The sequence below is a fragment of the Brachionichthys hirsutus genome, chromosome 19, assembly GCF_040956055.1.
Source record: "Brachionichthys hirsutus isolate HB-005 chromosome 19, CSIRO-AGI_Bhir_v1, whole genome shotgun sequence".
NCBI classification, from domain to species: domain Eukaryota; kingdom Metazoa; phylum Chordata; class Actinopteri; order Lophiiformes; family Brachionichthyidae; genus Brachionichthys; species Brachionichthys hirsutus.
The window spans coordinates 7,346,669-7,368,997 of NC_090915.1; the positions used below are offsets into that span (position 1 = coordinate 7,346,669).

Genomic DNA, 22,329 nt, shown 5'->3' on the forward strand with positions numbered 1-22,329 from the left:
GGTGAGCTTTCACACTGCTTACGGAACAGAGCAGGGTACTCTTGGTGTATAAAGATACCAAGAACAATCTAGAACCTTTTGATGATGATCCAGATCACCATGTGGATCCAGTTAGGAGGGGAATGAGCTGCTTGGAGGAGGTCTGCGCTCCCAGAGTGCTTTTCTAGTGACCTCATATAATATCAAGGGCGCATTCTTCTGTGTGGCTCATCTCCAACACGTAGAAACCAGCGCAGGGCAGATGTTGCATGCAGATGTTGCATGCGTCTCGCACCAGTTTCACCGCTGATCGAGTAAAGACACGTTTTAAAATGAGGGGCATGTCCCTTTAAATAAACCAACCAATCAGCGTCGCGTGCGTCCGCTGCCGCTGCCTGGCTCAATAACACGGTGAGGTGACGGACTGACGGGATTTTTAGGGGATGCTGTCACGGTACTCGGCGGATAACGAGGTAAAAGCGATGCTCGTGGGGGAATGTCGCTAACACGGAAGTTACCGTTCAGTGCGTGGACGGATGCTAACACCGCGCACGGTGTTCGGAGTAGCATGACGTCAGCTAACGAGCGCCTGCACACACACAGAGGGCGGCTTGCTAACGTTAGCACGACCTATAAGTCATGTAATCCGCCAGTGTCGAGCGACGGCTCGGTCCGCCACAAAGGGCAGCAAACTTAAGATATCTCAGTCTAATTGTGTCAGACTAAATGTTTTTTTTTTTTTTTTTTGTGCTTTTGTGTGAACCGGTAGCAACGTCACACATAAAACGACTTGTGTCGCGCAGACGAGGCGCGTCCTGTCCTGTGTGTGTTTCTCAGACAGCACTCGTAATTCCTCCCGCACCTGAATGCCTCATCGCGCTCTCGCAGGGAGGCGGTGCAAAAACAGACACAGGCGTCTGTGGTTTGCTGGAGCGACTCCCTCGACCCGCAAAGCGGAAAAAGCGGTGGAAGATGAAAGGGGGTGTTGTGTGTTGATTAGTTCTGGTTAAATTCACGGTGTTTGTTTGTTTGTTAGCAGGATTACCTGAAGGTGCGTCTTGGTCTAATTTTTAATCCCATTAAGTTTTGAGAATGATCCGGATAGAATAAAATCTGTTTTTTTTTTCCCATTTACTTATAATGGAGGCATTTTAAAAAATCATATCTTGTAAAATATACACTAAAAATCAGTCCTAAAGGGGTCCGATATGAACCATCATGAAACATGTCTTCTGGATCTGATCCGGAATGAGGTCAGGAAGAAATATTAAAACTCCGTTTATGGATTCAAAAATCAGTTAAAGATTCACATCAACTCTGATTCACTTTGACTTTTCATGGTTGGTGTGTAAAGATACCGAGAACAATCTAGAACCTTCTGGTGCTGATCCAGATCAGATCCGGTTAGGAGGGGAACGTTTGCTTTTCCAGTTAGCATAAAAAATCATATTCCGTAACGAGAGGTGACGAACTCGTCACGTGTTTTCCTTTTACAGAGGACCATGGTACGAACATGATCAGCAATGGCGTCCCGAAATGCGAGGCGACTCTGCAAGGCCGAGGCGGGAGGACGCCGCCGGCGGAGAAGCTCCACCTGCTGTCCGCCGCCGTGGTCTGGCTGGTGACGGGAACCACCATTTCGAGCCTCAACAAATGGATATTCGCCGTTTACAACTTCAGGTACCCGCTGCTGCTGTCGGCGCTGCACATGCTGACGGCCGTCGGGGCGGACTACGGCCTGATTAGACTGAGGGCCGTTCGGCGCGGGGGGGCCGGAGAGAAGGAGCTGACCCCCAGGGCGAAGTGCAAGGTGTTCCTGCTGAGCCTGACGTTCTGCGCCAGCATCGCCTTCGGGAACCTGGGCCTGAACTCGGTGCAGCCCTCCTTCGCGCACATGATCTACACCACCACGCCGCTCTTCACCCTGGCCATCTCCACGCTGATCCTGGGCCAGCAGCACCACACCCTCAAATACGTGGCCATGGTGCCCATCTGCCTGGGGGCCTCCTTCAGCATCATGGGCGAGGTCCAGTTCGATCAGACCGGCTGCTTCTTCGTGTTTGCGGCGACCGTGCTGAGGAGCGTGAAGTCCATTCAGCAGAGTGAGTAGCGCTTTGGTGACGTTTAAATGTTTGACTTCCTGCGGCTCCCGGCGTATTCCAGACAGTTTTACTTTGTTATTATTATTATTATCAGACGGCTTCTGAGGTACTGCCAACCTTTTAACGAACTGCTATGTGCGAGAGGTGGGGTACACCTCGCACGAGTCGCCAGCGCATCGCGGGGCCACCTAGAAACAGACGACGACTCGCACGCGACGGGCGATTTGGAATAATCGGTTCACTTCAAGCTGCGTGTTTTTGGAGGAACCCGGGGAGCACCCGCGTGGAGAACATACAGCAACAGCGCTACCCACTACGCCACCGGGCCTCCTCCTGTTATGTCACTAAATGCATCAAACTTGAGGAACGACACGCCCCTTCACGGCCCGCCTTCAAAGAGGGACTGCAAACGCACTTTTATTCGTTTGCGTTCGCGCCGGCGGGGCAGTCCGACCTCGGGTGCGTTATTTATTCGTCCTAGACTTGTTTCTGTGTTTATCGATCTCACGCTGCACGTGTTTATGTTTCACCCTCCACACGTCTCGTGCTTCCCCCCTGTTGGTGAAGCTTCGCTGGTTCACCAATGAGCGGCTTCCTGTGCCCTTCTCCCCGTTTCCTCAGGCATTTTGCTCCAGGAGGAGAAGATCGACTCGGTGTTCCTGCTCTACCTGATGTCCATCCCCAGCTTCTGCATCCTGGCCGTGGCGGCGCTGCTGCTGGAGGACTGGGCCACGCTGGAGTCGCCGCTGCGCTACCACCAGCACCTCTGGGTCTTCGTCCTGCTCAGTTGCCTGGCCTCGGTCATGTACAACCTATCCAGCTCCTGCGTCATCAGCCTCACCTCCGCCGTCACGCTGCACATCCTCGGCAACCTGAGCGCGGTGGGGAACCTGCTGCTGTCTCGGCTGCTGTTCGGCAACGAGACGTCCGGCCTCAGCTCGGCCGGCGTGGTGCTGACGCTGTCCGGGATCCTCGTCTATCAGAACACGGAGTTTATCGCCCGCTGCCTGGATGCGCGCAAGGCGAACGCTCCGATGTCCACGCGGGTGGATTTTCACACTGCGGCGGCGGCGGCGGCGGCGGGGCACTTCGGCAAAGCCGGCGGACCCGAACCGGCACGTCATCGCCAGAGACCCGAAGACAAGGCGATCGATAAGATGGATTGAATCAAGGGGAGAATTAAATACTGAAAGACAAGAGGATTGATGAATTTCTCAAAGAGCTGGGACGAGACGGTTTCGAGTCTCCCCTTCATCTGTCGATGAGCACACGGCTCTGCTTGATACCTCATGACTTATCCATACGTCACTCTTACTACGCCACTGTGAAGATCTCTAATCGATGTTTGGAGTGGCCATTTTTAAAGTCTAAATTAGGAGTGCCCTTTCTTATGCAGCTTTATTTATTATTCTGTTTAAGAGCTGCGAGGTGGTTGAATAGAAATGCTACAACTTTTGTAAAGGGGTAGAAGAGATGGACGGACATTTCAGAGACATGGCCTCTTATTCTACTGAAGCACATTTTTATTAAGAGGCCTAAGCCCTGTGTTTTTGCCTGCCCTGTATGAACCTCGCTGTAGCTTCAGGTCTCGACTTTATTTTCTACGATCCGCTTGGAAAGATGGCGTCTGCACATTTGGTCCAGCTAGTTCCGTCTTTTACAAACGCTCACTGCAGCCTTCTGAGATAATTAGGTCCACTCGCTCCCTAAGGAGAGTCGCCCAACTTTAACCGTCTTATCCCTGCGGAGTCGAGGAAGGAAAAGGAAAGTCAAGCTGGTCCACTCAAGGTTGCTTCTTCAAATCAATGTCATCTGATTTTAATGTTCTTGTGACATGAAACTTATGCTTTTCATGATTTTATTTTCTAACAGATGATATTTATTCTCATCGTGTGGGGGGGAGAAGATGCTTCTAAATTTTCTCTGGTGTTGAAATGCGCTTTATTTTGTTCCTGACGTGTCTTTTTGTGTTTTAGTCGACAGCACCGGTCCCTCCTGTTCTCGTCACGGTCAGACTGATGCCGCTGGTTCAGATTATAATCGCCTCCTCAATCCATAATCAGGTGCCAATTATAAAGCGACACTCCGTATCCGAGTACCGTTTGACTCGGATCATGAATCCGCTGTCAGTGGAAAATAACACGCCAACGATGTGAAGCTGTTTGATAAATGGTTTTGTTGGATCAATACTTCAAAGTAAAAGATCTATTTTAAGGCGTAGCCGGGCTTGAGGCTCTGCGTAGCGGATCATTTCATTGGTTTTACCTTGAATAGATGTTATGCAGGATTTCAAGCCGTTGAGTTGCAGCGTGGGGATGATGATGATGATGATGATGTTTCGGGGGGGAAGAGTCTGAGCATGTGCTTTGAAACGCAGCGTCTGCAGCCATTTTAACGTTTTTAATACCATCACAAACTGTTTGCTCTTGTTGATACGTCCTTTTAGATTATGAGGGGCAAACCTTCTATTGCACAATTCAAGGTAGGGCGACACTGTTCTCAAAACCTGTGCTCCCTGTGTTTTGGTCTGGTTTTGATTGTTTGCAAAGCTAGCTGGGTGTAAAGAGTTATTTTGTGTATGGAGTTTATGCTTATTTGTCTGGTTTAAGTTGGTTTGAGAATGAAGCACTTGCCTTATTACATAACCTTGATGAGAAATTATTTTTAATTTTTTTTGGGTTAACATTTCAAATGCCAACAGCAGCCACAGAATATTCTGTTTAGTGGGGGATATATGGGAGATTCATGTACATGTGGTCCGCAAATGCTTGAATAAAAAGCATATGAAAACTCCTCAATGCTGTGTCCGAGTTCCCCGCTCTCTTTTGTGTCTATTTATTTATTATATGAACTGTCTAGAATTGTGTGACCATAAAAGGGTGTTTCACTTGATAGGTTACAGTAATGTTCCATATTTGCTTGAAACCATTCAGGAATATATCTCTAACAAATGCATTGTTAGAAATCGGATGATTTAAGGTGCCTGTGGAGCCGGGAATAATAAAACCGCAGCACAAACAAACAAACAATGTTTCAGGAACTGAAGCTGTTGCAGGAGAACATTCCCTCTAAAGTGTCCCTTTGCCCAGTCGTTACATTCCTGTTTACATGCATCACCTGTATTTAGATTATTTCACCATGGAAGCATGTGCTTGGACCTGGAATCCATCCATAACTTTTATTTGTAAGAAAAACAGCTGTTCTATCAGAGCCATTAAGTTCTGGTCCACAGGGGAGACCCTGTATGAATGTTGCTCCGTAAATTCCTGCAATACAATTTATCCAGATTAATGGGGTCCAATGTTTTCTACTTTAGGACTATACCTATGAATTAACACACAAAAAAAGTCCTAAAATGCTCAATTCCTGAATCCGCTCCTTTGATGGAATCTGAACTTGGATGAATTATTCATCGCCATGTTCCCAATTCTTGTTTAATGTTCCAGGCAGTTGATGTGCGACTGAGAGAAACAATCTTGTCACAATAAACTCAAAATAATTCCTGATTTTACGTTCTTCCCACGTTCCCAATCCTACTCCGAACAGATGCAGTGAAAACGGTCGATCTAATCCCATCACGCTGGCGTTGAGATTATTTTCAGGGGGATGTGTCTTCACCACCTGGTGGAGCCGTCGTTCTGATTTCTGATCAATCAGTTCGATCTAACTCTGCATTAACTCGTATGATGAGTACTGATGTTTTCTCCCAGATGTGTTTGTGTGTGTGTGTGTGTGTGTGTGTGTTTGTGTTAGAGATTCCTCTTCCTCTGTTAACAGGGTGGCATCATCGGCCTTTTGCCTGAATAAGGCAGCGCTCTTCACTTCTTTGCAAACTTGTTAACTCTTTGTTCTCTGTCCCAAAGCTTCGTGTGCAGCGCTCTCTAAACGCAGCCAAGTGGGAACTGTGAGTTAAAAGGAAATGCATTGCTTCACATGACATCATCCATGCAGGACGTGGAGACGAGCGCAGGGGAGACTGTGCAGAGGGTGACAGAAGCTTCTTTCTCCTCCTCTTTCTTCCCATCTTGGGCGGTTAATGTAAGCAACCTCCGCTCGCTCTCCAAACATGCATCCTTGTGAAGTGCTGTGGTTTGAGGTGTGACCTCCGGGCTGGGATATCGCTGCCCTGCAGACGAGACCAAAGGAGGAGAGAGGAGAGAGGGGAAGCTGGAGACACATCCTGCCAACAGGTGAGAGACGCGTCCCCTCAGCAGTCACTGCTCCTACTTATCGTGTTTTTGTGTGTTTGCTTTGTGTTGCACTATTAGGCTTGAATGGGATCCCTGATTGTGAGTCTCGCCCAGCGACTGAGTGCATAGTTTTACACCGCTATCAGATTCTTTCAGCAAACGGCCTTGCTCCACGGCGTTACTATATTCGTATGTGTTTTTTTTAGTTAGACAATCTTTTTTTTAAAGTAATTTCCATCCTCTGGGAATGGTGAAATTCTAATTATGAGAGAGCCATTTTTAAAAAGCTGAAGATCTCCTTATATGTCTCACCACGTTCAACTAGATCTCCTCCCCAAACATGGCGTCTCAAGCCAGCGCCGGTTCCACATCGTTGTCCAGGGAACAACTGGTCACTATTGAGGATGAGGAGGTTCTCAACAAGATGGTGAGCCGATGACTTTCAACTTTCTTCGGGCTTAATGTCAGCACGACGTCGCCTCTCCTCAGCATCAAATATTTAAGATATATATCGGGAATTTAATTTGTTACTGATGATTTGTTGTCATTATTCCAACAAAGAGATGTTTCTCAATTTAATCCAGCAGTAAAGCCTAATTGCTTTTGTTCCCATGGGAACAATGAGCATTTTCTTAATTAAAGGAAAGTGTTTGCAGATCTCTTGTGTGGATAAACTTTGCTGTCGCCGCTGAAAGACCGGGAACATCGTGAAGCCATCTCCACGAAGCATTTCAGAGCCGTGTCTTTCTTTCGAATCTTTCGCTTTGTTGACCATTGCTTTATCGCTCCAGCTGGATAATGCCACAGACTTTGACGAAAGACGTATGATTCGCACCGCGCTGAGGGACCTGCTGAAGAAAAAGAGAGGTGAAAGCCGATTCTTGCTCCCACGCAACAGCAAAGCCATGATTCACCACAAGAATATCCCTGACTATTCCCTCGATGGTTCACTTTCTTTCTAAATTCTCCTCCATCTCCTGTCAGATAAACGGGAGCAGGACCGCGGGTCGAGGCAGCAGGACTTGAAACAGCAGGGCCTGAGCAAAGGGGGTACCGCGGGGGCAGCTGTGAGCATAGGCAGAGCATCTGTGAACCAGCAGCCAGCAAAGAACAGTGCGTTTATAAGACACTTTATAGACGTTTATAAGACGCTTTATAGACGTTTATAAGACGCTTTATAGACGTTTATAAGACGCTTTATAGACGTTTATAAGACGCTTTATAGACGTTTATTAGACGCTTTATAGACGTTTATAAGACGCTTTATAGACGTTTCTAAGACCCTTTATAGACATTTATAAGAAGCTTTATAGATGTTTATAAGATGCTTTATAGACGTTTATAAGATGGTTTATAAGATGTTTATAAGATGCTATATCGACGTTTATAAGACGCTTTATAGACGTTTATAAGACGCTTTATAGCTTGCTGTCATGTTTTGGTGTTTGGTTGTTCATTATTAAATTATCTGCATCCTTCTAGAGTCACAAAGTCATCCTTCTCCATCAGCTGGCGGGTGAGAGAATTCAATGTACTTTTTTTTTTTATGGATAATTAAAAAAACAATGACGTGAAGCACTCATTCCATCCATCAAGCATTACGTGGCGTTAACTCTGAGATAAATCCTAATTTATAATAAACATTTTGATCCAGAAGAGGCCTTTAATGCCACAACTGAAGCCTCAGCATCCGTGCTAATACTACTAATGCAAATCCGACTGCTCCTGCAAAGCAAAATCCGCTTTTATGTTTAGTAATCCTCCTTTAGCAGAGCATTTATTATGCACGGCGCTCTCTCTGTGCACGCAGCGTGGATTTTCTTGTCTCTGTTTCTCCTTCCCCAGTCCGCCCAGTGCTGCTGTAGCTTCAGCCCAGAAATGTCCTCCTGCTGCAGCACCAAATGTTAAAAATGTCAAGCAGATGCTTCTGGAGTGGTGTCGGGCCAAAACAGAGCCATATGAGGTAAATATGCCCCGACTCTTTGCCTGTGAATGATTGCGCCGTGGAGCTTCGTATAGCTCCACCCCTCATGTCCCAGTCTCTACCTCTCCTTGCTCTGAACTGATTTCCCTCTGCCTTGAGACAGGGGGTCGAAATCCACAACTTCTCTTCAAGTTGGAAAGATGGGATAGCTTTCTGTGCCTTGGTGCACCGGTTCTTTCCTGATGCGTTTGAGTACTCGATCCTCAACCCCTCCAAACCCAGAGAAAACTTCCAGCTGGCTTTCAGCACCGCAGAGTGAGTCTTCACTCCTTATGTGCAGAAGCAGATGCATCGTGTCAGGAAGCTCCGGCAGTGCATTTCAGATAAGAGCGCTGCCGTTGTGTCTCTTGTCTGCAGGAGGCTGGCAGGCTGCCCTCCTCTGCTCGATGCCGACGACTTAGTTCGGATGAAAGAGCCAGATTGGAAGTGCGTGTACACGTACATCCAGGAGTTCTACCGCTGCCTGGTGGAGAAAGGCCTGGTCAAGACCAAAAAGCGACTGTAGACGCTTCACCGGCGGCTGCGATTCCAAGCTTTAAGAACAATGCACGCAAGCATGAGCTAAAGTCACACACCGTATTTAGTCTGTATCTGTTGTTGAAGACTTTTCTGTCCGGCTGATGCAGGATGTGAATGTAAATGCACTGTGTTCAGCATTCATGCTGCATGGCTCGTATCTGAGCAGGGATTAGGGTCTGTCTCTGTGGTGGACAGCTGGCAGTGAGGATGAGTACATTCCTATGGGATTACACATCTGTAATCCACAGAGGCTCTGGGAATGAACGTTTTTAGGATCCTGTTGAGGTGCTAAGACACTTTTAATAAATATTAGTTTGACATGGTTTGTTGTCTATCACTGACTGGTAAATGGTGCTGTAGAAGTGTTTTATATTCCTATTTGATCACTCCAACATACGACTGTTCCAATGAAATGTGCAGTTACTATTTCAAGCACACATTTTTTTTCTGGGCTGCTTCACCTGAGTGGATGCAATTCGAACGAGCTCGCATGTGGTGTTCACTGACTTAAATGTTAAATGGGACATTTTGCTATCCTGTATTTTGTGGTTCCAATGTCACTCTAACTGCAATTTATACAATCGGTTTCAAGATTCAAGATACTTTATTGTCATTAGGCGAACATAATAAAATGTTTACTGTTACTGTGATGATTAAAAAAAAATAGTTTTATTTGCAGCCAGCGTTGCGTTTGATTTTAAGGGCGTCCAGCCTCCGACCGGCCGGAGTGCTTTAAATTACAGGCGTGCTGATCAATTCAGCAACAATCAGTGACGCACTAATGTCAGATCAATGCGTCACTGACAGGACGAGGCTCGATCGATCGCGCTTTATTGGTGGCTGATTTTTGTTTTGCCTTTTTTGTTCTGCCCGCCCCCCAGAAAGAGAGCGAGAGAGAGAGAGAGAGAGAGAGAGAGAGAGAGAGAGAGAATGATTGAGGCGCAACGATGACCGAAAGGCGCACATCTGCGCCACATGCAGAGATAAGCAGGATGAGGAGCGATCGTCAGATCAACACGCTGCAGGAGTTCGTACACGTCACGCGTGACCGCGTCCTGTCCTGACGTCACGGGAACGTCCGCCGCTGTCCGCGGTGCTGACGGCTCGGGTTTTTCCTCCACGATCCTGCGCCCACCTGCCCGAGACTCCTGACGCATCGATCTGATGCCGATCCGCTCTGTGAATTTGTGAGATCACCTTTACGGTTCACCTTGGGGGGGGGGGGGGGGGGGGGGGGTGCTGTTCCTGCTTGTGATTACCTTCATGTGCTATGTGGGTTGTGTTGTGTCTTGTTCCTGAAGGTTTTCACTCTTAATGTGAACTCAAAATGAACCAAGCTGCGTTTTTAGAGGTTATACCAACACGGGCACATGCATGAAAGAGAGCCTCATTTGCATACCTTGAATAATTAAACCAAGGTGTATAGTGTCTGTGTGGGAGGCCCTTCCCATCCGCCTCATCGTGACCCCCAGTGTCTGTTGGCAGCGGTGTGCTTCGTCACGGGCAGCTTGTCCTGCTGAAGCCCTCTGAGTTCAGTCTCTAAAGGTGAGGATCACGTCGGGTTTGAATGGACTGTCTGTGTCCTGTGAAACGGGGTCAGAGGTTAATTAACTTTGTCATTCAGCTCTATAATAACTCAGGTCAGAGGCTCTCCGTTAGCACCTCAGCCGCACTTAGCTTAGTTAGGTTCAAGGTATTTGATGCGCCGCCACATTTTGGAGGGATATATCCTTTGTGAGATTTGATTTTTAAGTGGGCCACTTTTTTTTTTTTAATGATTACTTATCATATCTCTTATCTTTTGCCACTCGTGAGGTTTGGTGGCATTTTAATGCAGCACTTATTTCTATGGCGTTGCTTCACATCTGTGGACTTGTTCCACCGCTGTGATTGTGTGACCTAAATAAAAACACGTTCAACATATAGTAAAAGCAAAAGCATGTCGTCTTCACGCTCTCAAAGTGTAATTATGAATATACTCTGTGTTGCAGGCTCATGGATCACAAGCAACAGAGACAAGTCAGCACTGAGCCTTGCGGGTCCATAGTGCAACCGGGTCCTGGTTTACCTCCGGGTTCTCCCCCCATCGGCCCAGCAGGGATGCTTCAGAGACAGCCTGGATTGCTCGCCATGCAGACTGCAGTTCCACCTATGAAATTAACGGACCAACAGTCAGGGCAACCAAAATCTTGGTCCACTCCAGCAAGCATAAGTCGACCCAGACCGACTGCTTTCGGAACTAAACTCGCACACAAGAAACCCAGAATCTCAGCTGACCCCTCCAAGGACCTGCACCCGGTTCCAGTTTGCATCCCAGGACCGCAGAGTCCCAATGTCACGCCACACTCCCCAACAGAGCCCCCCCTCTCTCTGAACAGTCCCCAGAGTCCCCGCAGCCCTCAGTCCTCCCCAGGCCAACCTTACCTGAGCCCCAGCCCCAGTGTCAGCCCCAAACCCGGCCTCAGTCCTCAGCCGCAGAGGACCCCCTCTCAAGGAGGCGCAACGCAGAGCCAAGTGCAGCCTGGGAAGCCAGGAGAGAACGACGACTTCAGGTGAGGTTTTTATACCACTTACCTGTAAAGAGGATTCCATTAGCAGCGCCGTGGCCGTGCGTTGCTACGCTGCACGTCTAAATGCAGCTCCAGAAGCCGAACTCGGCGGCTTCAGAACGCCGACGTGTGCCAGATCGAGTTGCATGAATCAAATCTGAACATTTTACTAAGAGCTTTGTGACACGGCCACATTTTTTGGCAGCTTTCCCAGAGACACACTTTTGTTTCGTCGCTCATTCATGACTAACAGCTGAGTATAAAAATGGCTCTTTTAGTTCGCAGAACTATGAAAATGTGCTTTTATGGCGGAAACACGCCTGAAGGGATTCAAGTGACGTTCCTGCTGCCACCTTTTAACAGATTTCACATTTCATCCTCTAATTTCTACGATTGAACACAAAATTGCATATTTTTTTAAATTATAATCCATCACTGCTGTCCTAGTTTCCTCTTTTTTTTATATTAATTTAGTGTATTTGCTCATTTAATTACATTGAATTTACGTTAACAATTGATATATTGATATTGAGGTGTTTTTGTTCACCAACCAACAGGCACAGGAAGGATGTTGAAACTTTGGTTCCGAAATGTCTTAAACCTACAGAGACATAAATGATGAGCTTCTTGTTTCTAACCTTGTAAATATACACAGACGACGCTTAAAGGAAACTGAATCTGTTTGATTTGTTGGCAGAAATCATGAAATTGATTAATGTGATGATTGCATCGTTATTGCATCATGGAAGGAGACTAATGGCGTCTATTTCGACAACTGATTAATCATTTAGGTCACAAAAATGCTTTCAGATTTCAGTTTGGAAAATGCAAGGATTTTTTGCTTTCTTTGTTTTCTATAAATATATTCCATTCAAATAAAACAATCGACCGAATAATTAGTCTTGCATGCTGGGGGGGGGGGTATTCGCTTCTTTCTGCAATAAAACCGAATGGCTAGCGGTTTAATTTATAAAGGCACCATCTCTTTCTTTCAGGGTCTCCATCGTCACGTGGAATGTGGGCTCAGCTGTCCCGCCAGAAGACATCATGTCTCTGTTCGAAGCGAATGTCTCAGATGGGAGCTCTGACATGTTCATCATCGGGTAAGCGAGTATTTCTTGCAGCGCCAGCGAGACAGCCGTGAGTGTGTGCGCTTCGATCCACGCCGTCCTGCTACGCGTCGCTGCCCTTATTATTATGCGCGTCGCTTCTTAATGGCTTTTCTGCCACCACACAGACTCCAGGAAGTCAACTCCATGATAAACAAGCGGCTGAAGGATGTTCTTTTTGCAGACCAGTGGACTGAGCTGTGCATGGACACGCTCAGTCCCTTTGGATACGTTCTGGTTAGCACATTTAAATTTTTTCTTCTTCTTCTGTTTGAGTTCTGCTGTAACACAGTCTAGCTGATATATATTATACGTGCATGTGCCCCATCTGTTTAGGTTGCATCCCAGCGCATGCAGGGAGTGCTGTTGCTGGTCTTCTCCAGATTCTGCCATCTTCCGTTCCTCAGAGGCGTGCAGACAGAGAGCACTCGCACAGGGCTTGGGGGGTGCTGGGTACGTGCTGCGCATGAAACCGATGTATGGTACATTTGTGTCAGTGATTTAAGGGGAAGGGGGGAGGGGGGGGGCGCTTAACCGTGTTGCGTGTGCTATTTCATGCCAGTGCATGGTTATATGTGTTGTTGTGTGACCTTCAAGGGCAGCCATGCTGCTGATGTCACCTTCTCTTTGAGGTCAGGGCAGCAGCAGGCTGTCACAGGCTTCCCGGTTCAATGGAGTCTTTAAAAATCATCTCTCCATCTATTGTTTTTTCTTTTCTCACTTTAAGGGAAACAAAGGGGGAGTCAGCGCCAGGATGACGGTGTTCGGCCATCCGGTGTGCTTCCTCAACTGTCACCTGCCGGCTCACATGAGGAACCTGGAGCAGCGGGTGGAGGCCTTTGAAAGCATCCTGCAGCAGCAGCAGTTCGATGGAGGGGCTGCCACCGGCGTCCTGGACCACGAGTGGGTGACATTTTATCACATGTGTTATATGAACCCTGCAGAGGAAATGCATATCATCATTCTAAAGTCAGTAATGAAAATTGTATTGGAATTAAAATGCCGTCATTTCATCTTCCCGTGTCATTTCTCTGCTGCCAGCGTTGTGTTTTGGTTTGGGGATTTAAATTTCCGTATTGAAGATTACGACATCCACGTGGTGAAATGCGCCATCGACAGCAATAAGCTGCCTCTACTGTGGGAACGAGATCAGGTGAGACACCTTTAGTCTCTTACAACGGGCACACAGGCTTCTTGCCTCCTGTCCTATGACCAACAGGGGGCGCTCTAGCTCCAAGTGAAGAGAAGTCACCTTTCCTCTGTTCACTCCACAGCTCAACATGGCTAAAACCACAGAGTCCATCCTGGAGGGCTTCATTGAGGGAGCCCTAAAGTTCCCACCTACTTATAAGTTCGATGTGGGCACTAATACTTATGACACCAGGTATCCGTTTACTCTTTAGGAACTTTTATCCTTATTCCATCTTTGTTGTTTTGCTTCCAAAAATCTAGATGAGATGAAGATTTCCAGAGCATAAAAAAAAAAACTTTCTGCACGGTGGCGCAGTGGTTGGTGCTGTTGCCTCACAGAAAGAAGGTCACAGGTTCAAATCCACCTCGGGCCCTTTCTGTGAGGAGTTTGCATGTCCTCCACGTGTCTGCGTGGGTTCTGTCCGGGTTCTCCGGCTTCCTCCCACCACCAAAAACGTGTGTGTGTGTGTGAATGAAAATGAATGAATGATTTTTTTATATTTTTTGCGACACTACATTTGTTAATCTCTGGAGAGATGCTGCGTGAATTAAACACGTACATATTTTTTATTTAGCTCGCCCCAGCCGTGTTTTGCTTCTTTTCCATCAGTGCTAAGAAGAGGAAACCTGCCTGGACCGATCGTATTCTCTGGCGTCTTCGACGCACCGGCTCCCCGGTCCCTACCCACAATGCAGCGCTGCGGTGTGGCCTGACCTCGTGGTTGGGAGGTGCAACTAAAGTAACACAGCATGTGTACAGAAGTCACATGGACTACACCATCAGTGACCACAAGCCTGTTTCTGCCTTGTTTTCTCTGCACGTGAGACGATAGTCTGCAAATATCCTCCAGTATGCTGTCAATTATTGATTAATATTTTTATGCTGTTTTTTGTGTGTGTGTGTGTTTTTTTCCAGTTCCCATTCAAGATGGACGTGCCCCTGGTGGAGCTGCAGGTAAATAAGGAGTGGTCTAAAGTTTCAGATGCTACAGTTCGATTCACTGTTGCATCAACTTACCAGCGTAGTTCATGGGACTGGATAGCGATATACAAGGTGAGGCTTCAATTGCGTAAAGGTGCAGCACGAATTCGTACAATTTAAAGCGTCAGCGTTTAGTGGTGTTTATTTGTTATTTTATTCCTGCATAGGTTGGGTTCAGACATTACAAAGATTACCAGGCTTACCTATGGGCCAAGGGAGAGCATGTGGCGCAGGTGTGTGGAATACTGGTCGTCCATTTATTCAGCGCGTGACAGCTGAATTCTGGGTAAATTGTTTTACCTTTCTCTCCTCCCCAGGTAACATTTTCAGAGGAGGATTTGCCAAGAGAGGATTGTGATTACATCCTGGGCTACTACAGTAACAGCATGAACAGCATTGTTGGGCTGTCGACACTGATTCAGGTGAGAAATGTCAGCGGACAAACGGACGTTTTATTCTCCTGAACTTGCCCCCTTATGCAGATCAAGATTCCGGTCCACAGCCCCACTGTCCATCGCTCAGAGAGCTCAGACTTCAGTTCAGAAGACGACAGCACTCTGGTTCTACTGGCTCCAAACACCCGCAGCCCCAGCCCTAAAGCTGGCAAACACCACCACCGCCACCGTCGCAGCCGCAGCCCCGCCCTCCCCGCTCTCTCCTCCAATCCCCTTCCGACCCTGCAAGGCCTCAGCCTTTGTCCTCGCTCCAAAGAGGGCCAGACTCGCAGCCACTCGCCCTGTCCTGCTGCAAAGAAGGAGCGGCTGGTCTCCCCTGACATTGTTCAATCGGCCGCCGTGAGCCCGCTGAGCCCCCGCAGCCCTGCGTCTCCAGGCGGAGGGGTGACTGCACCAGAGGCCCTGATCGCAGCCATCATAGGCGAGCACAGGCCAGCTCAAGTGGCCAGTCAGACAGCTCAGTCGAACAGATAGGAAAGACAGGTGATGTAAAAACACAAATCCACTGCACAAGTAGAGACACAGGACAGTCCCTTAAAGCCTCTCTGCTGGTAGAAGAAGCATTTAAATAGGTTCTGTGTCGCCTGAAAACATTCCACATCATTGATGTTTGGCCTGCAGCTCTCTGCTTCTGAATCCACTATGTGTATTTCTGAGTCGCGGATGCATCCAGACTCCGTGTAACAAAGTGCTGTTGTAGACACATAATTATCACATGTAAACAAGCACATTGAATGTGAGACCGGATGTCCGAGAAGATTATGGATCCATGTCAACAGTCAGTCAAAATAAGGATCCTTGGCCAGATGTATGGATGGTAACAGAGTTCACACTGGATTGTTTGTGCCTGTGTGTAAAGGGGAGTGCAGCGCCGTCTTAAAACATTTATTAAATGTGTGAAGTTCTACCAGATTATGGATATTATTTTGACGCTATCATTCTTGGCCCTGCGCCAAGGAGGTTCTGTTTTTGATGCTGTTTGTCTATTTGTTTGTTAACAGGATTATGGAAAAACTGCTGGATGGATCTTGATGAAAAATAATCTGAAGATGGGTCTTGGTCTAAATTAGATTAAATTTTGAGAGTGATCAGGATACCCGTCTGGATACAAAAAAGAAAATCCAGATTTTGCTTTTTACTTATAATGGAGGCTTTAAAAAAAATCATATCTTAAAATATGTAAAATATGCATTCAATTCACTCACCAAAGACGTTTGGTGTATAAAGATACCAAGAACAATCTAGAACATTTTGATGATGATCCAGATCACCATGTGGACGGTGTAAATCCAGTTAGGTGGGGAACGAGCTGTGATCGCCCAGTGCTTTTCTAGTTTATGAATTAATCTAATGCATCCAAGAACAGAGATAGAGCTTTTCATTGCCTCAGTCACTGTGAATTTTCCACATGCGTGCGTGCCTTTTGAGAGTGATGCATTATTCCCCAGCAGCTTTGTCGCTGAAGTCCCTGTCCGATGGCCAGCGGCTGAATATTTAGAACAATGTGAGTCATTCAGTTTTTGGGAGTGTGCAAATAGAACAGCAAATGGAGGGTAAGCAAAAAAAAATAAAAAAAATACTATAGTTATTGGTCAAACACTGCTTGAAACTAGCACAGCGTGTATTTTTGTGTTTACCTATGACTGGATGGAAGCTTTAGACTAGGTTGTAGTGAAATAAATTGTTACGCTAGATATTGAACTGTTTGCAGATAGTTATGGGTTCAACCCTCGATCATTGCAGATCTATAAAGGAAGTGGAGATGATAACGTTGTGGTATTAAATTAAAAGGACAGTGTTGTACTTTTAAAAAAAATACTTACGGTAGCTCTATTTCTTTTGAATCTCATAGTAAGGCGAGACGATTGCAGTCGTTTTCCAAAGTTACCGTACTTGCAGTTCACAAATATCTGCAGTTTTAAGAATACGTCATTAGAATGACAATTATGAATAATTACAACTAATGACTTATTAAAAGTATGGACACAAGAGTAATTTAAGAAGTTTTATGCATATTTACCTAATAATGAGCAAAGCAGTTTCCCAACCTTGTCCCGTCAATGTAATTCCTTTTGATGTACCAAAGTCTGCCGGCGCTTTCTGCCTTCTGTGCATAAGTAAAACACAAATTTTTAAAAGTTTACTTTTAGGGCACATGTAAGGCCCGCACATAATGATAGCTGTACTACCGGATATTCAGATATTCAAATTTAGTGTCATACTTCATTCATTTACCCAAGAAAGATACGAATCTATGAAGCAAAAAGCTGAGTCAAACGAGATATTACTTTATTTCAATGGGTCACATCTAAAACGGGTCAACAGGCACATTCTAATTAGCACGCAGCAGTTAAAATGCTTAGCTGAAGTTTAGTATCCCCCATCTCAAAATTGATAGAGGATATGGGAATGACGGCTGCATGGTGGCGTAGTGATTAGCACTGCCGCCTCGCTGCAAGAAGGTACCGGGTTGGAATCCTGTTTGTGTGGAGTTTGCATGTTCTCCCCGTGTCTGTGTGGGCTTCCTCCGGGCTTTCCATAGACTAGAGTAAATTGATTACTCTAGTCTAAATTGTCCGTTTGTGCCTGAATGCACCCTCATGCAACCTCATCTGCTTCTCAGAAACTCAAAAGCCAATAAATGATAATCTCATGAAAGTGTTCACCATGTGGGTATGAATGAACTGTGGAACCTTCTGAATTGAACTGGGTCCAGGAAATATAAACAAGATGAAATGTGTCAAAACAGGATTGAAAATAAATGTTTAGGGCTATTTGTAATATCAACATCACTTGTTGGCTGATGTCTCCAAGGTCACAAGAACAAAGGCCCGTCGATGTTTGCTCGGAATTTACCCTGAGGCTCGGTGGCGTCTTTGATTATAATGAACACGCCCCTTTGCGTCACATGATCGACGCCCATTACAGCATTGGCTGCAGGGAAATGACTGGAATATTCTGAAAAGTTGAACAGCGTTACTGTATAAATGGGGCTGAGACAGGTGAGCTGACAACCTCAGCTGTTAAAGACTGCGCATCCTGATCAGCCTCCGAACCTCTCAGAATAAAATACAATAAAATAAAGCTTTAAAAAAAATGAACAGCCAGACAAACGGTTACCATGACGACCCGCTCATCGATAACTGTTTTCTCTTCACGTCAGAGTCAGTGGGAGAAGGACACCCTGGTAAGTTTGAACTTCTAACAAACTTCCTGTCTGTGTGAAGTAGTTTATCCGTTGGCCCTAATAATTAAACGGAAACACGTAATTTCCTTCGACGAACAGACGGACACATGGGTTATCTGTCAAATATCAATCTCTTTTGGCAGGTACTACAGATGTTCACTTATAAGCCGTTCTAAATAACTGTGAGAAACTATTGATCCTAAATACTGCGTCTTGTGCAATATTAACAAGTTTAATACAACAATACTGCAGTAATTCTTACATTTATGGATATTTTAAGAGCAAGTCATGTCAGAAGCTATGTGCTGCTCCTCTGTTAGTGATGGTAGACTTGCATTTAAACACATCTTGAACACTGACTACTGCAAATAGAATTTTAATTTTAATTATATTAAAATCTAATCTAAACACTAGATGCACTAGAATGCACTTATATCTGTATATTTCAGGAAGGGAGATGCAAGTACTTTATTCTGTGCGATCTTGGACACAGTCGACAGAACTGGTTCATTCAAACTGCAGTATTTCTCAGAAGCCAACATATTTAATTAGTTTTATTTAAGCTTGAATATACATCACACGCCTTACTGAGATAAAATTGTAATTACGGTAATGGTATAATTTTACACCGCAATTTTCCTTTTTCTTGAAAAGCTGAATAATGACATGACCTTGATGTGTTTTTGATGCATACAGGCAAACATAGTAAAATACTGTTGTTTTACTCAGATAAGATTTGTGACCAGATCAGCGATGCTGTGCTGGATGCATACCTCAAGCAAGACCCGAATGCCAAAGTGGCCTGTGGTGAGTGTCCAGACACGGAAGCAGGCTGAACCAGAGCAGCTCATGTTAACATTTATCGATGAAACCCGTGTTTCAAAGCAGAAATCAAAGGAGACAAAATTAATGATCATGAGGGGAAAGACATTTTACATCAATGAGGTAAAATAATTCATGAATTCATGAAGTTATGTTGTTTTGTGATAAACCTTACCCCTGTGAATAATAGATAATGTATAATGCATATTAACAGACATTAACTGGATGAATGAGTGCTCTTTGGTGTAGTTCTTTGGGTGTATATATATGGCAGCATTCTAAAACTTGCTGCAGTGCCTGTTAAACCTGTCTCAGTCCCAATATATCTTATCCTGTCTTGACAGCTGCACTGGAACGGACCTCATTTCAATTTGCATTAGAATGAACCATGTACAAAGCATCCAAAATATTTGGAGTAGGGAAGGAAATATGTGGCATGAATAAAGTTGATCTTCCTCACACTCCTCCTCCTCCTTCTACAAGTGCGTGCTTGCACCAAGATCACGACATTCGTCTCACCGGTGTTTGACAGCAATTGAGCTAGTTTATGTCAACATCCGCCTGCATGCCTCGATGTGAATAGCACATTATCTCACTAATTTTTGCTTGGTCATATTTGTTGACCTACATATGAAATGTTTACCGAATATGTGTCAGAAAATCGGATAGCTGCTGGAATGAAAGTTTTTGTAACATGCATGGGAGCGTTTCTTGCAGACGGTCCTGTGAGTTGTGTGTCCCTGTGTGTCCTTGTGTCCTCAGAGACTGCTGCTAAGACGGGGATGATCCTCCTGCTGGGGGAGATCACCTCCAGCGCTGTTGTTGACTACCAGAAGATTGTCAGGGATACAATCAAATATATTGGCTATGATGACTCCAGCAAAGGTACAGCAATGAAAGTTGGAGAGAGAGAGAGAGAGAGAGAGATCACATCGATGGATGGGTGGATGGAAATTGTGACGTACACATGGGTCATGTCTGAACCGGCTCGTGTGATTGAACGAGCCGGTTCTGTCCCCGTCTACAGCCTCCGGTGTGACGGCGTCGCCTCTCACATGTACACCTTGTTAGACCCGTTCCAGAATAGAAGAAACATTCATTTGCATCGTGTTGAAGGCCGAGGGGAAATATTTCATCTGAATCTTTGTTACGTGGATCAACAGGCTTTGACTATAAGACCTGTAATGTGCTGGTTGCGTTGGAGCAGCAGTCGCCTGACATCGCTCAGGGTGTGCACCTGGATCGAAAAGACGAGGACGTGGGCGCCGGTGACCAGGTCAAATATGCCCGCCGCTATCTTTACCTTTCTGTCTCCAGCTCGAGCCAGTTGATGATGACGATGATGATGATGTTTTCACCCTTATTTCATGCTGTGGTCTGTGGCTGCACCTCTCACAGGGTCTAATGTTCGGCTACGCCACTGACGAGACCGAGGAGTGCATGCCCCTCACTATCGTCTTGGCCCACAAGCTCAACGCCAAGATGGCTGAGCTGCGTCGTGATGGAACGCTGCCGTGGCTCCGACCTGATTCCAAAACTCAGGTCAGTTGAGGAGATGCTATTTTCATTTTCCCATCTTTATTACCCTTCATTGCTATTGTTCTTTGCCCGATGGCAACGCGGACACATTTTACCTTTTGCCCCTCCCAGGTGACCGTCCAGTACAGGCAGGATCGGGGTGCGATGGTTCCGCTGCGTGTCCACACTGTCGTGGTGTCTGTGCAGCACGACCAGCACGTCGGTTTAGAAGAGATGCACCGATGCCTGAAAGAGCAGGTGGTGAAAGCTGTGGTTCCCAGCCAGTACCTGGATGATGAAACCGTATACCACCTGCAGCCCAGCGGCCGCTTCGTCGTTGGGGGGCCTCAGGTGAGACGGGGATATCATGGAATAGAACAGTAGGCTTTAGTTGTGTTGAATGTTGAAGCTGGGCTTCGTAACAAAACAAGAACTTTACCGCGTTCCCCGCCCAAAGGGCGATGCCGGTCTGACTGGGCGGAAGATCATCGTCGATACTTACGGCGGGTGGGGTGCCCACGGAGGCGGAGCTTTTTCTGGAAAGGACTACACTAAGGTGGATCGCTCTGCTGCGTATGCTGCTCGCTGGGTGGCCAAATCTCTCGTGAAAGCTGGACTCTGCAGGCGTGTGCTGGTCCAGGTGAGTTTATCAGTATCAAAGACCACGTTGTTTTATTTCCAAAAATGTGTTTCAGAAAATCAAATCACTTTAGTATATGAGGCATGATCCCAATGCAGCGTCTGCATCTGCGTCTGCGTCTGCGTCTGCGTCTGCGTCTGCGTCTGCGTGTGTCTCGGTTAGCGCTGTTGTTATCGTGTGCTCTCTTCTAGGTCTCCTATGCCATTGGAATCGCCCGTCCACTCTCTGTCTCCATCTTCCACTATGGAACCTCCCAGAAGAGTGAGAAAGAGCTGCTGGAAATTGTGCAGAGGAACTTTGACCTCCGTCCAGGAATCATTGTGAGGTATCCTGTTGCGTCTAATTTCATCAAAGGGGCATTTACTTGTGCGTGTTTTATGCTTCCTCGACATTTATGAGAGTTGCACTTATTTCCTGCCTCAGGGATCTTGACCTGAAGAAGCCAATCTACCAGAAAACAGCAGTTTACGGGCACTTTGGTCGCGACAACTTTTCGTGGGAGCTGCCTAAGGAGCTGAAATACTAAACCCCGCCTCCTCTAATCTCCCAGTGCGCTTCAGGCGTACCACAGCTAAATGTGTGTCTGTCTAAAGTCGTCCTCCTCTTCTCACATCTATGACTTGATAAGATAGCCTTTACAGTAGTTAGTATTGCACAACTTTCCAAGAGAGACGTATATTATTTCAGAGTATAAGGTAATAAATTATACCAACACCACGGACCAGTAGCACTTACACACTCAGCCTTTCTGCTGCTGGTTCAGCTCGTTTGTCTTCTGATTAGTAATGATCTAATATCCTGACACTTGAAATAGAAGAACGTAAATCTCCTCAGATCTGCTAAGTATCGATGGCATATTTTACCATCTTCTGACGCTTCCTCTTGAAAACAAAGTATCTGCAGCTGACATCTTCCATTCTTTCAATTTATGGAACATCTTTCCGGTGTTTGCCCCGACCTCCTCATTTTCTCACACAATGTCTATTCAGGCCTGTGTTTTTCTGTCAGGTCACCTTGTTGTAGCACCAGAAGCTGCTAATGGCCTCGTGGTAACACAGGACTGCATCGTGAAATCACTCAATAGTGTTCTGGTGACCTTGAT

The 22,329-nt window shown here is 46.2% G+C and overlaps 4 protein-coding genes across 4 annotated transcripts; all 4 read left to right on the top strand.

Annotated features, from left to right (window-relative positions):
• Positions 1–389: 389 nt before the first annotated feature.
• On the top strand, positions 390–3,247 carry slc35e4 (solute carrier family 35 member E4). Its single transcript, XM_068752723.1, has 3 exons — positions 390–452; positions 1,476–2,081; positions 2,703–3,247. The coding sequence occupies exons 2-3, from the start codon at positions 1,493–1,495 to the stop codon at positions 3,245–3,247; spliced, it is 1,134 nt and encodes a 377-aa protein (XP_068608824.1). The 5' UTR covers positions 390–452; positions 1,476–1,492.
• A 3,364-nt stretch (positions 3,248–6,611) lies between these two features.
• smtna (smoothelin a) lies at positions 6,612–8,760 on the top strand. The gene is made up of 7 exons (XM_068753213.1): positions 6,612–6,698; positions 7,063–7,138; positions 7,256–7,384; positions 7,754–7,787; positions 8,117–8,234; positions 8,359–8,510; positions 8,613–8,760. The coding sequence occupies exons 1-7, from the start codon at positions 6,612–6,614 to the stop codon at positions 8,758–8,760; spliced, it is 744 nt and encodes a 247-aa protein (XP_068609314.1).
• A 2,009-nt stretch (positions 8,761–10,769) lies between these two features.
• On the top strand, positions 10,770–15,534 carry LOC137908183 (phosphatidylinositol 4,5-bisphosphate 5-phosphatase A). Its single transcript, XM_068752546.1, has 12 exons — positions 10,770–11,326; positions 12,319–12,426; positions 12,561–12,669; positions 12,769–12,885; positions 13,160–13,335; positions 13,474–13,585; positions 13,707–13,816; positions 14,234–14,444; positions 14,540–14,677; positions 14,773–14,838; positions 14,923–15,027; positions 15,088–15,534. The coding sequence occupies exons 1-12, from the start codon at positions 10,770–10,772 to the stop codon at positions 15,532–15,534; spliced, it is 2,256 nt and encodes a 751-aa protein (XP_068608647.1).
• Positions 15,535–18,156: 2,622 nt separating this feature from the next.
• Positions 18,157–21,753, top strand: mat2aa (methionine adenosyltransferase 2Aa). The gene is made up of 9 exons (XM_068752547.1): positions 18,157–18,247; positions 18,977–19,054; positions 19,832–19,954; positions 20,233–20,345; positions 20,468–20,611; positions 20,720–20,938; positions 21,045–21,227; positions 21,419–21,552; positions 21,651–21,753. The coding sequence occupies exons 1-9, from the start codon at positions 18,157–18,159 to the stop codon at positions 21,751–21,753; spliced, it is 1,188 nt and encodes a 395-aa protein (XP_068608648.1).
• Positions 21,754–22,329: the final 576 nt, after the last annotated feature.